At 37.9% G+C, this 14,009-nt stretch overlaps 2 protein-coding genes and 1 pseudogene across 2 annotated transcripts in view; 2 read left to right on the forward strand and 1 right to left on the reverse strand.

Annotated features, from left to right (window-relative positions):
- Positions 1 to 871: 871 nt before the first annotated feature.
- Positions 872 to 3,211, reverse strand: LOC104811854 (annotated as a pseudogene).
- Positions 3,212 to 7,494: 4,283 nt separating this feature from the next.
- On the forward strand, positions 7,495 to 12,217 carry LOC104811855. The gene is made up of 9 exons (XM_010538703.2): positions 7,495 to 8,023; positions 8,116 to 8,292; positions 8,373 to 8,494; positions 8,629 to 8,675; positions 8,755 to 8,798; positions 8,873 to 9,025; positions 9,102 to 9,331; positions 9,411 to 10,927; positions 11,013 to 12,217. Exons 1-9 carry the CDS (start codon positions 7,965 to 7,967, stop codon positions 11,994 to 11,996), a joined length of 3,333 nt encoding a protein of 1,110 aa, XP_010537005.1. The 5' UTR covers positions 7,495 to 7,964; the 3' UTR covers positions 11,997 to 12,217.
- A 1,028-nt stretch (positions 12,218 to 13,245) lies between these two features.
- LOC104811856 overlaps positions 13,246 to 14,009 on the forward strand; it is a 1,611-nt gene continuing 847 nt past the window's right edge. Inside the window, exons 1-2 of the mRNA XM_010538705.2 lie at positions 13,246 to 13,411; positions 13,892 to 14,009. Of these exons, the coding sequence (XP_010537007.1) occupies positions 13,322 to 13,411; positions 13,892 to 14,009 (208 nt within the window). The 5' untranslated portion in view covers positions 13,246 to 13,321. The remainder of the gene's footprint in view (positions 13,412 to 13,891) is intronic.

The raw sequence follows: 14,009 nt of genomic DNA on the forward strand, positions 1-14,009 counted from the left end.
CGGGGGGGGGGGGGGGTCTCTTTTTACTGTTTTTTCCATTTAATAACAGGCTAACAGCAACACAACACCATATCTTTAAATCTGGATAATCTAATAAAAGAGATATTTTAATTTATTAATATATATATACGTTAACCGAATCTAATTATAAAATATTCTCATTAAATGTGATAATACATGTAATTAAACGACATTAAATTGTGAGATAATACTTTATTTCTTCCGTATGTTACGTACAATGTACAATGATTCGTTTTATAAATCTAAGAATTATAATGACATATTTTGTAAGTTTAGTAATAAATTTATCAAGTGAAAAATGTTAACAATTAGTTTTTCACCATTTTCCAAATTTATAAATTTTTATGTGTTTTAATTACCCTTTGAGAAAACACTAGATTTTCTAATCAAAATTGATAATGACTAAAAGTATAATATATGTTAATATATATATATATAACGTTTCCGTGTAGTAATGGATGTATAGAATCCGATTTGTACATATTTCTAGATGCCTTTCCTTGCTAATATATACACAGTTCTATTGCGTGTTAAGATCGGTAAGTATTTAGGGTTTGGGTCACGAGACCAATTAGTGAGCAAACATGATATTGGATTCGAACTGTTAAATACAGAGAACATGTCCCACAGTTACACACATAATTATTTAAGATTTCGACTCCATCAATGGACCGACCAGTTCATTAACAATGTTCGAGAGGGAACCCAAAATATCAAATATTACATGCAAAACATTACCAAACGTTTCTCGGAAGCCCATGATCCATTGAATTGAACTTCAGACGTCTAAAGTAGTCATTATCCAAACGTATAACTTTCATTAATGGCATTTGATCCTATAAAAGGATTCGCGAGCCTGGAACATTCATCGGATTCGAGGTCTCGAATTATTTTGCCAAAAAAAAAAAAATCATCGTTGCTTGACCTTTCCAACCCTCGTCAAGGCAACATAAGCGACAAGCCTGTAACCGACAAGCATGGCAAACAAAGCCAGTGCAGACGTTGATTCGCCATCAAGCCCTATGTTCTTTATAGCCGCAAAATCTCCGACATAACACACAGATCTGCCACCTTCTCCGCATGAATACGTCTCGTCGGCCTTGTACTGTGCCACTACCAGTAGCTTATACGCGTATGTAGTGATCGAAATGTACCTGACCCACGATATGAAAGGTGGAACATGCTGAACGTAGAACCCGCCTGTCAGCAAGAACATGAGCGTTATGACCGATGCAAGTGTTGTAGCCGATTTCAGGTCCATGATCAATGCACCAATGGCTAGGCCTAGGCCACCGGACACTAGGACGTTGAAGAGTGTGCCGAGGAGAGTGATGAAGAATACGGCGGGGTTATGGTTTAGACCGGCCATCCAATACGTTATGATGACGAAAACGGCGGGGAGGACAAGCTCCATGGGAAGATCTGCTACGACTCTTGACATGAAGTAAGAGGAGAGCCTGTACATTCCCGAGGAACGTTCTTTCTCGAACATTCTTCTTTCTTGAGGGAATGTGAAGATTGCTTGGAAGAGAGGGAGGAATCCCCAGAAGCTGGCGTAGAAGAACAAGATCCCCATCTGTTGAAACAATTAAACACGAGGACAGAACTACAAAATCTTGGTTAGGACATGAAGCTCTGAGATAAGAACTGTGTTGGAGAGAGAAGAGGAGAGTTTGCCTGATCTTGCAAGTGAGAGATGTCGGATTTCCACCAGAGGAGACCAGAAAGCAAAGCTACGACGAGGATCTGACCAACCTTGAGACCGGAGAAAGATTCATGCCGCCTCTCTTTGAGACCTCGCTTCAACAGAACAGCAAACTGCTGCCACCATGTCGTCGGCCATTCCACAAAGTTCTTATTCCCTTCAAGATCTTCCGAAGACTGGAAGCTATAATTACAGTTTTCTTGGATCTCACTGTGCAAACTGTCCGCGAGATTCATCTTGTAGGCAGTAAGCAAAGCCGCTTTAATGTTTTCTTGGCTCTTGGACTCGTCAGATGCCATGCCTACATCAATCCATTTGCGGGTAACAAAAAGATTTAATTAGCCATATTAAAAGTCATCTTAATAAACCTCGATCAATGACAAGTGCGTACCATTTGCGATACCCAGGAGAAAGTCAGAAGGATTCATGGCCATGGATGGGGAATATCCAACGCTTGCAAAGTACTCCATGACGCTAGACCCAAGCCCATATAGTACAAAGGATTGCCTTCAGACAGAAGCAAAAGCTTATCAAACATATAGAACAATCTACTCGAAGGCTGATGTATACATCACGACTGTTCTCCCTCCCTTAGTCAACTCCCACAGCACCGAAACGATTCTCTGAGCCGTAGTTGAATCGAGCCCAGATGTCGGCTCGTCAAGGAAAAGCAAACTAGGGTTTATCAAAATCTCCTGCCCAATACTATCCCTCTTCCTCTCACCACCCGAAACACCCCTCATGAACTGCCCTCCAATGATACTGTTCTTACACCTGGTGAGGCCGAGCTGAGTCATGACCGCCTCAGCTTGTTTGATCTTCTCCTGTCTTGTCATAGAATTAGGTAGCCTGAGAAGTGCAGTGAAAACTAACGTTTCTGTCACCGTCAAGTGAGGGTAAAGAACATCATCTTGAGTGACAAAACCTGTGTTCCGCTTTACCACTTTCGAGAATGGCATGTCGTTGTAAGAAATCTCTCCGGTAAGCTCTCCGACACCGAGACGGCCTCCAAGAGCGGTGAGTAAAGTGGTTTTGCCACTGCCGGATGGGCCGAGCATTGCCAGCATCTCGCCCGGTTTAACAATGCCGGTTAACCCCTTCAATAATATGGTTTTGTCTTCTTGTGTTTTGGCTTTGAAATTGCACCAACCGCTTGTCTGCTTCTGTTTGGTCGTGTATACAACGTTGTCAAACTGGCTCATGGAGACAAACAAGAGCGGCAAACAGATCAGAAGCTCGTGTACGTACGAGAAAACAGAATCTATAAATAAAATACATGAACATATGACGTTAACTGTAACAAAAACACAGCAGTTTCTATATACATCTAAACATACACATACATATATATGTGTGTGTGTGTGTTACGTAGAAACATACCTTCAAAGTGACCGGAAGATTATAATTTTTGAAAATCGAAACGGAATCGGTCCCATCATTCGTCTTCCGGATCTGAGCTTCGACATCCATCATCTCCTTCTCCATTATATATATCAATACAGGGATTATGATATTCGTAACGCTATATAGGTACGTATATTATTAGGTATAATTAATTAAAAAAATATAATCTTGTATTACAAGTGTTTATAACTGACGAAATCGGCACTTTCTGGTCCTAAAAGCTCTTAAATACAGATGAATTTCACCAGAAAATTAAAGATTTTAAATGTAGGAATTGGATTTCCGTTTGGAACTCGGAGGAAAAACTCAATGCAACCTTTTTTTTTTTTAAATAATGGTGGGTTTTGTTGAGTTTAGGATTCATGCATTGGAGATATTAGAGAGATTTGGAAGAGCTCAGGTGGCCGGAAGTCCCGACACGTAAATGCATTGAATCTCTCTGTATATAGTTATATGTACAGGAGGGATGCAAGAAAATAAAGAATATTACATTAAAAAAAGAAAAAAAAAGAATATATTAGATTTTATTGCAATATTTTTTTTTCTGGTAAATGATTTTATTGCAATATTATCAAAACATACGATCTAGGGAATGATCATACATGGGATGATGTTAACATCTATATATTGTGGAATTTGATAAATAAGATATGCAATTCCTTCTTAAAATTTTGAAATTCTATATATATAATTATATATATATATATATATTACGATTAATATTGCATTTAGTAGCCACGGTAAAAATACTAAAACGGCTGAAATTAGATACATACACACAAATTTAAGGTTTCTCTCCTGATTCAGAAGTTCATTTTTTTTCCACCTTGATATGCAAACTTTTCTCTCTATATATATTTTCACACACACCTTAAATTTGGGAATAGCGTACATAATAATATTACTTGTTATATAATTACAAAAACAGAAACCACATCAAAATATAACATGTAATAAATTATAAAAAAACTATATCTAAATGGAATTGAAGATATATAAGATGCTTACTACTTCCACTATGTTATATATCCATAAATTTAATTCAATTTTTTAGTGATAAAAAATTGAGATATTGAAACATATATATATTTTTAAATGATGTATGAAAGAAGAGATAAGTTATGTATATAATGTATGTCCTCTTTCATATCTTTTGAATCTAAAATTTTCAAAAAAAAGAATAGAGAAAATCCCCTATTCTCTATAATTTTTTGTTAATTCTCCCGATTCATATATCAATTTTTAATTTGATAAAAACTTATAAAAGAATTCAATATTTTCCAAAATCTCATACTAAATCACAAAATATGTTGTAATTTTCCATATAACCATATGATTTCGAAATTTCAATTTGCATTGGGTTTAAAGATTTTGATTTAGGAGTTTCAGTGACTTAGCGATTTTTAATGATTTAAATTATTTGTGTTTGTGATTATATAGGATATTGCAACAATTTTGAGATTTGGCTTTAGATTTTGAAATATTTTGAATTATGTGTAAGTTTTGTTCAAATTAAAAATCTATATAGCAATTGAGAACATTAACAAAAATAGGGAATATGAGATTTGTTTTTTTAAATATTTGCTAAAATGTTCCGCAAAAAGGTCTGAACCTGTAAACTTTTGAATTAATACATTTAATCTTAACATTTTTCTATAAAAACACTTAATCTTAACATCTTTTCCAAATAAAATCGTTGACCAAATTGATCTAATTTTCCAACAAAATAGATGTCACATGATTATCTAATTTTCCAATCGTTGATATATCTGATATCATTGTTACATCAACAATTTTTTTTAGTTGTCTACATCAATCAAATGAATTTTTTTTTTGTCCACGTCATGTTTTTTAAACCGGTTTAACAAATTTTCTCCTACCACATACAAAAACCCTAAATTATATCTCCCAAGTAAAAAAAAAATCTATTTTTATGGTGAATTCTAATTTCTCTTTCAAACCCCTAAATTTTTTACATACGTAGCGAAAAATATTCAATACAATATTTGAATAACACACGTCCGAGATTAAAATAAATACACGGAGAATTATCAGCTTCGTTCATTTTACGCTATAGAAAGTACATTATTCATATCTTTATTTATATCTCTCTAAATTCGTTTGTTATTCGAAAAAGTTTATTTCAAATATACGTTCGTTGTATCATTTGAATTTACCATATTCCAATAACCTTTAAACTTTAGAAATGACACGAAAATCGAATTTAAATTTAATAAAATTGTGTTTCAAGGACTTGATAATAATTTTTATTGTAGGTATTTATATGAAATCGTTCGAATTATCGAAATTTTGTCGTTGTCAACCGACAAAATACCCCAACAAACATATGATCGAGAGATTGTGAATTCCTTAATTTGTCATCCGCAGTACAATTTATTATCTACGAATTCCTTAATTTTGCACCTAATTCCAGCTAGTTTCGTCTCATCCTAAAAATAAATTATTTTCTTCTTGGGCTCAAAACCCATTCATCATATTCATCCATTTTGGCCCATCTCTCTCGCCCTTTGATTTTCTTCCCAACTTCTTCACCGCCGCCATTGGTCCCTTTCTTCTTCGATGTGTCAACAATTTCTTTTGAAATCAAACCTTTGGATGAGTAATTTCCTACAAACTTAAACCCGATCCACACATATAGCATTATAATGTGGATAATAAGATAAATGGGCAACCAAACCAAGATGGACCGGTTGTGTATTCTATGGGTGAAGAAGTGTATGTAACAAGAAAATAATATTGAAAAATAAAACTATGATTCCTAAAAGATCTTTGGGCATGCATGCATCGCATAAGATGTTTTTTCTTTATAATATATTTTTTTTAGGCTTCTTCGAATTAATATTTCAAATGCTAGATACCTATATAGAAAGTGCAAAGGAACCTTTGCAATAGGTTATTTTATCATTTTTTTTTATGTTTTTGGATTAGCTTGTCTTTGTAAAACAAATTATTGAGAGATGTTTATTTTGTGATTTTGATTAAAAAAATCCAAACATATGTAATAATAGTATGTAAACCCACGTGTATCATACGATTTATAGTCATATATATACCAGGGTTCATAATTTTTTACCTTTTGAGTTTGACGTTAAGATAAAATTGGATTTCAACTAAATAATGATTATTAATTGTATCATTTAGGGAGGTTATAAATGGATATACATTGGAGGTTTGTTGCAACTTCACATCAGAGAGGAAATTTAACATCAAATTGAAAATTTTTATTAAGAGAGGCTCATGGACCCAACTACTGATAAGATCATCATCATCCATCAATGCTACCATTTTCACATTTCCTACTAAATATTGTATTTCAAGCTTATATATATATATAATCAAACAATTTAATAAGACAGTTATGGTTCATCCGTATCCTTTGACAAGAAGTATATTTGACAAATAGTAGCTACAACGGCTCATTCCACGTGACCCACATTAATAATAGTAAATATTAAATCATTACACATTTTTTTAATTATTATTTTTTTTTGTAATTATTACAACACAACTTCCATGAGACTATTATGCTTGAGAGTTGGCTCCACCTGCAAGTGGTTAGGAGCTTTGGCTATAATCCCGTGGCTTCCTTTAAGGGGAAAAAAATGTAAATAGGAATCTTTAATCTGATGTAATTAGCTACTTAATTTGGTGCAAACCTATCATGATTATAACCTTTTACCCGTATTATGAAATCCGGTTTTTGTTAATTGTCATATGCAATTCATCATATCAACAAATTTAGGAGAATCCGATTCTGTGTTACCAATCTTTAAAACAATTTATGAATAAAAACTATAGTTTTTTTCTACGTTGTATTATAAAATAAAAAGAATTACAAGCATACACTGACAATTTTTTAATGACGTTTTTTTTTTCAACAAACGAATTTGGGAGAATTCAAAACTACTACAGATATTGCTATATATATACATATAATTGTGAGTTTCAGTACAATTGTTCTTTCCCCATAACACATAGACATATAAAAAAAATGTCAACATCACACAAAATTCCATATATTTTATATATACATAATTATTTACGTATTTATTTTGTCCTTGGAAGCGAGTGAGAGTGGCAAATAAGCAAAGAGAAGGAAAAAAAAGAAAAAAGAAAAAAGAAAAAGGAGAGTGTGTGAGTGTTACACTCTTCTTCATCTTCATCTCTGTGTCTCTTCGTATCCAAGGTTTGACAGAACAGAACTGACACCTCAACCAACGCTTTTGATTCGTTCCTCCGACAAAACACCATACCTTCTCCTCCCTTTTATTATTAACTTGATTATAATTTATAATCATGCGATAAATACAAGTATTTATATTACGCAAGAAAATGTAAATTTATTTACCAGGTTATATATAAGTAACCTAATGAAATAGAGGAGATATATACTTGGTGAAGTGGGTGTGTCGGCGTACATGGCGGTCGGACCCACGTGCTCAATTATTATTTAATTAATTATTAAACTACACAAAAATCTCTCTCTCTCCGCTTCTTCTTCTTCTTCATGTGAGTCTGAACTTCCATCCATGTGCGGTGCTTCGGGTTCTCTATCTTCAGAACTCTTCTCTCTCTCTCTCTCTCTCTCTCTCTCTTCTTCCTCCCCTGAGTTGTCACAAACATTCCCTCTCTCTCTCTCTAGCTCTCTGCAAATTCCATGGGCATGACTGGTCAGTACCGGAATCTTTCGACATAGCTCCAAATCCCCATGAAATTTCCCCATTCTTTGACCACTTCGAGCCTGTAACATCCACCGATCTTTCTATCTCTGTCCGACAAATCTGATCCTTATCTCTTCTGTTGCTGGGTCTGGATGGATCCCAGAACTAGAATCGACTATGCTCTGTTTCAGCTCACACCCACCAGGACAAGGTACTCGAACTCTGTCTTTCATGCAACGCCATTCCTTTTTTTTTTCATTCCTTCCAGATTCTCATGAACTCTGTTCTGTTCTTTGACTGAAGATGTGATCTGGTGATTTTCTCCGGCGGTGAGAGCGAGAAACTCGCTTCGGGCCTGTTTCAGCCATTCGTGTCGCATCTCAAGAGCGCAAGAGATCAGATTTCGAGAGGCGGATACTCTGTTACTCTCCGGCCCTCCTCCTCTGCCTCTCCTTGGTTCACCAAAGCCACTCTTCAGAGGCAAACTCTTGCTGTCTTTCTTGAAATTCTCCTCTGTTTTTGTCTCTCGGAATGTCAAAAAGCTTCAACCTTTGTGACAGATTCGTGCGGTTCGTGAGCACACCGGAGGTTCTTGAGAGGTTTGTGACGCTGGAGAAGGAGATTGAGCAGATCGAGGATTCGATCCTTTCAAACGGAGCCGCCATTGCCGGAGACACTGAAGGTAAGTTCGTGGAGACAGAGACCCACAATTGCTATGAAAATGATCATCTCAAACCGACAACCCATCTTACACAGATAACGTTTCAGGGTTTCTGAAAAACTTCAACCTTTTTTGTATCTCATCTGTTTACATAGGAAATGAATCAGCATGGAATTCCCACAAGTCAGCGGCTTTATCTGTGGTAATACATCCTTCAGCATGTACATATATGTAGATTGATTGTCATGTAGTGTGAACTCATGTGCCGTGACTCTGCGTAGGCAAAAGGCAAACATGAAGTGGACGATGTGGAAGAGAACTCCAAGTGAGTAAAATGTACATCTTCTGGGTTTGAAAGTACAATGAATTTAGTCCATTGATGACGATGATGGTGAACAGGGTTCGTCTTCAACGTGTCCTAGAGAATCGAAAGGCGGTTCTGTGCAAAGAGCAAGCCATGGCTTACGCCCGAGCTCTTGTCGTCGGGTTTGAACTCGACTACATGGATGACCTCTTGTCATTTTCAGACGCGTTTGGAGCTGCACGCCTGAGGTACTGAACCATTCCCAGCTCCATCGAACATTTCAAAGAAGAAAAAAACCTCGGCCTTCATGGATTGTGTTTCCAGGGAAGCATGTCTGAATTTCATGGACTTGTGCAAGAGAAAGAACGAGGATAGACTATGGGTAGATCAGATCGCGGCTATGCAGGCGTTGCCCCGTCCCGACCTGTCGTCATTCATGGTGAACTCCGATATCATACTTGCCGGTGAGGAGACCGATATGATGAATTCTCAGACCGTGAAGCTAGGAAGCGCAATGGATGGCTCGAGCCAGGGAAGCTTAGAGACGAGCCAAGGTACCTTGATGGATCACACCCTTTATATTCTCTTTTACTCGTAGTGTCGACACCTGAAACTTATTCCTGTATTGTGCAGATGGAGCAGCGGCATTGTCTCAGCCTGCTGACGGGAAGGCTCAAATGGCAATGCCATGGCTGAATCCTCAGTACATGCCTCCTTATCATGGATATATGTTTCCGGGTATGCAGCCACCGCCTCCGTATATGCAATGGCCCGTAAACATGGGAGACTCGGAGCCGGGTGAATATAAAACCCGGAAATCTTCCAGGAAGAAGAAGAAGAAGAAGTCGAAACATGATGAATCCACCGAATCGAGTGATTCGAGCGATTCGGTGGAAGGAAATCATGGGAAGAAATCGTCAAAGAAGGTGGTGATCCGCAACATAAACTACATTACTTCGAAGAGGAACGGAGGGAAAGACAGCGATTCCGCTGAGGATTCCGGTGAAGAAGAAGGATTCATCGATGGAGACTCTATCAAACAGCAAGTGGAGGAAGCTGTCGGGTCACTGGAGAGACGGCATAAATCAAGTTCACGCCGTCAAAGGAAGAAACGCCATGAGAGCAGCGAAGAAGAACATCATCGAGGCGATGATTCCTATGATGCAGTGAGTTCAAAAGAAACCAAAGGGATTGATGATACCTGGGGTGCTTTCCAGAGCCTGCTCTTGAAAGACAAAGATTCAGACAACTTCGGACTGGAACCGTTACCTCTCCAGGAAGAACCAGGTCGATTCTCATCTCCATTGGAGATGGAGTCCAAGGTTGTCAGAAAGAGACAGCCACCTTCAGATGATTCCTTTCTGGTGGTTAATGGAGATACAGAGAATGGCGGTCAAACCCGTGTCAAGAATTTTGATACAGAGGAGAATTTCCGCCCGATAAGGAGAGAAAACGAGGACGAAGAGATGTTGTTTTCCCATAGAACTGGTGATTCCGGAAGCTATTCACGAGCAGACATGTCTCAGAATGGTGGATCCAAGATGATCAGAGCTCAAACAGAAGGAGATTGGTTGCTCCATAACCAATCAGATCCAATAGCAAACGAGGAGGAGAATGATTCCGCCCTCATCAAGACATTTTCCGGAGACCAGTTCCATGTAATGAAGAGCGGGAAAGATGTCCTGACCGATGATTCATTCATGATACAACCTCATGCGGAAAACCAATCCGAGTCTCAGTCCAGAACAGATATCATGGTATCGGAAATAGTCGGGATTACTCAACATGAAAACCGTACACCCGAGACAACGCATAACAAACCCGTAGCCACACATGAACCGGATGACCTTTTCATGGTTATTGGACGTGAACCAGGTTCTGAACCAGTGCCAGCACCTTGGACCCCTGAAATTGAGTATGAGAACGGTATTTTAGCAAGCGAAATCAGTGCAGAAGCCGGAACAAAGGCATCTGCTGCTGAGCAAACCTCTGAAGGTACTAAAGACAAGAAGAACCCGGCCTCAAGAGGGAGACCGGCAACAAGCAAGGATGCAAAGTCAAGAGCTTCAAATCGATCCAATCCCACATCTAAAGCCCAGAGGCCTCCTTGGGGAAGTCGGGCTGCTGCCCCGAACAGCAAATCCGAGAGGGTATACATATAATTCACTTCATCTACTTGCTTGTCTTCGTGCTTTTACACGGTTTCTTCACAATTCATTTTGCTTCCATTGGCAGGAAGAAGAGAGGAGAAAGAGAATGGAGGAACTTTTGAAGCAGAGGCAGAAGAGAATAACCGAGAGAAGTTCTGGCAACGGACCAAGTTCCTTGGCACCCAAGAAAACTCCGACGAAGGAGGAGAAGGCAAGACCAGAACCGGCGCAAGCAAAGCCTAGAGCTGTACTGAGAAGCTCCACAATAGAGCGTCTGGCTGTTGCTCGGCCCGTTCCACCAAAGGAGCCATCAGCTCAATCGAAGACAGTCCAACAAAAACCACCAATCAGAAGAACAAGTGCAGGTTCAAAACCTATAGCAGCAGCAGCAACCAAGACTAAGGACATCAAGAAGTTGAATTCAGACAAGACCGGTCAGAAAGGCAGACCAGGAACCATTAGTCCAGGGCTTTCTCGCGAGCCGAGTACCGAGATCACGGAGAATATAGAAGATTACGGGGCAAAGTTTCCATTGGATTCGCCATCAAAACAAGGTAAGGCACCTCCTGCTTCTTCTGTTGATGATTTCAAAGACATCAAGGAGTTGCATAGCGTATCTTCAACAACAGAGAAAACCAGGGAGAAGACAGGACCACATGATCATGTTCCAGATCCCATGAACTCCAATGCGAAACCAGTCGATGATTATAACCCGCATGCACAAGCCCAGATGATCGTTGCCCATGAAAGTGAGAAGACATCGATGCCCATTTGCGAAGACAAACAGATCACCAGAGAGAATCAATCGGAGGATGTTGCAGAAGTCAACAAATTCCCGACAAAGATGGCATCTCCAAAGAAATCGGTGACATTCTCAGAGACGAACATGGAAGAGAAGTACTACCTGTCACCTAGGGTTTCGGAGATCAACATCTCGACGCCGCCGTCGGGCGAATCGATCCAGTCTGACCATTCACGCAAGAAATGGAACAGCGAAGAAACATCTCCGAAAGCGACGGCCAAAGTCTTCCGGAAACTTCTGATGTTCGGAAGGAAAAGCCGGAGTTAGATTTGCCGGAAACATCGGCACCATCTGTCCGTGTCTTCGAAGTGAACTAAAGATTTGTGTGTTTGAGTTCAGTTCTGTCTGCACGAGAGGTTAAGATTTTCCTTAAAAAAAAAAAGAATTGTGTATTTGATTTTATTTGTTGAAAAGACTCACATTGTTGTGTTGTTTATATGTCATTGGAGGGGATGTATGTGGAATTGGTTTGCTCCGTGTTTCAATAACTAATGTTATTTCTTTTTTAAAAAAAATATTATTAATGTTATTTCTGATATTGTTTTGGTAAATCGATTCATTCATTTTTTATACTTTGTGTGGATCGAAAATTAGTTACCAGATAAATATATCGTAACACGTGTTATTTTCATTTGTTAAAAAATAACGAAATATATTATCTATTGTGAAAAAATATTTCAGATTATAGGAGTTGGATATGATCATAGCTTATGATATATATATATATACATACATATATATATGTGAATCTATTCTTGTTTCCCCACAATATATGTAATAATATATTCACAATGGAAAAAAAATGATCATAGAAGCCGCAGGCGTAGGATCTGTCGTATATAGTTCTGATAGATTGATCTTGACCGTTCATTCCTACGGCAACCATTTCTTCGTCTCTACTTTTATTTCTTTTTTAATTTTTTTGTGGGTTATAGATATTTACGTCACCAACTCATCGAGTGGGAATCTGATTCCCCAATTTTATTTTATCGTTTGGGTCGAAGAAAATTTTTCTTACATTAAGTTTTATTTATGAAAATAAATATTTGTACAATTCAAACCAAAACAATGGAACAAAAGATATTATAGCCACCCGCCCGAGTACTACTAGATAACACTTATTTATAAATATTACTTAAAGAAATCTATAAAATGAAATATATTTAGAGACTTTTTCTCTTGAAATAGGCTTAAACAAGTAGTAATAATAATAATACTATATAATAAAATTGTAAATTTTCCGATGAATCCATCGAATTTTTGTGAAGAGGATTCTGATCAAGAAGAAAACATATCTCATAGCTTTTGTTCTAAGCATCGGCCAGTACCTTATGTGCTAAAGCTAAAGAGGATTCTCTTACAGGTAGAATACACGTTTCAAAGAAAATGGTAACGTGTCCCTTTTCATCTTAGGCCAAACGATCAAATCTCTTAACCACAAATTCCACTCATCGTTTTATTTGCATTCCAAGATTCCTTGACTTGTTGTTGCATATATACTTTCCTGAACACCTCTTGTTCAATTGTAAAAAAACACAGGTTGCAGAGAGGCCGAGCTTGAAAGGAAAGGAGAAAAGCCTCTCTCTGGATCCATGGCTTCCAAGATCGTTTCGGCCTTGGTTCTTGCGTTTCACGTCATCGCGTTTGGTCTAGCCGTCGCCGCTGAACAGAGACGAAGCACGGTACGTTTCCGAAGATCGGGAATCCCTAAATCAAGATTCAGTCCCCTCACATATTCATATTAAACCTGTTGTAATTTATACCTATATATGGTTTGTTTAACCTGTAGAGTTCTCTAGTTTATATAGATACAATTACATAGAGGACTAACAATTGTAAAATATAATGCGACCCTTTTATAGAATTCACCACATAAGCTTCAAGATTTCATTTCTTGGCAAACTATGTAAAAGGATAGTATTAAGGAGTTGCTCACTAAACCAACTATGGTTTAACCTTGAGTTAACCTAGTTATATATAGAGGGAACTCTAGGTATTAAACCATAGTTATCAAATATAAAACCGCCCTTAGTTATACACAATGTTGTCAAGAAACGAAGTCTTGAAGTTAATTTATGCGGGGAGCATCGCATCCGGGTTCATCGGTTGTGCTTGTGTTCGGGTTTATAACCGGGCGTTGTAAAATGTTCTCAAATCGACAGGCCAAGGTGGTGCAAGACACAGAACTACAGTACAACTACTGCGTGTATGATTCAGACAAAGCGACAGGCTATGGTGTGGGAGCATTCTTGTTCTTCTTGGCCGGTCAAGTCCTCCTGA

The sequence above is a fragment of the Tarenaya hassleriana genome, unplaced genomic scaffold (assembly GCF_000463585.1).
Source record: "Tarenaya hassleriana unplaced genomic scaffold, ASM46358v1 Cleome2, whole genome shotgun sequence".
NCBI lineage: Eukaryota > Viridiplantae > Streptophyta > Magnoliopsida > Brassicales > Cleomaceae > Tarenaya > Tarenaya hassleriana.

Coding starts and splice junctions, on each gene's coding strand:
- LOC104811855 (XM_010538703.2), top strand. CDS start 7,965: ATGGATCCCAGAACTAGAATCGACTATGCTCTGTTTCAGCTCACACCC. Junction 8,676..8,754: donor AGTCAGCGGCTTTATCTGTG/GTAATACATCCT, acceptor GACTCTGCGTAG/GCAAAAGGCAAACATGAAGT. Junction 9,026..9,101: donor TTTGGAGCTGCACGCCTGAG/GTACTGAACCAT, acceptor TTGTGTTTCCAG/GGAAGCATGTCTGAATTTCA.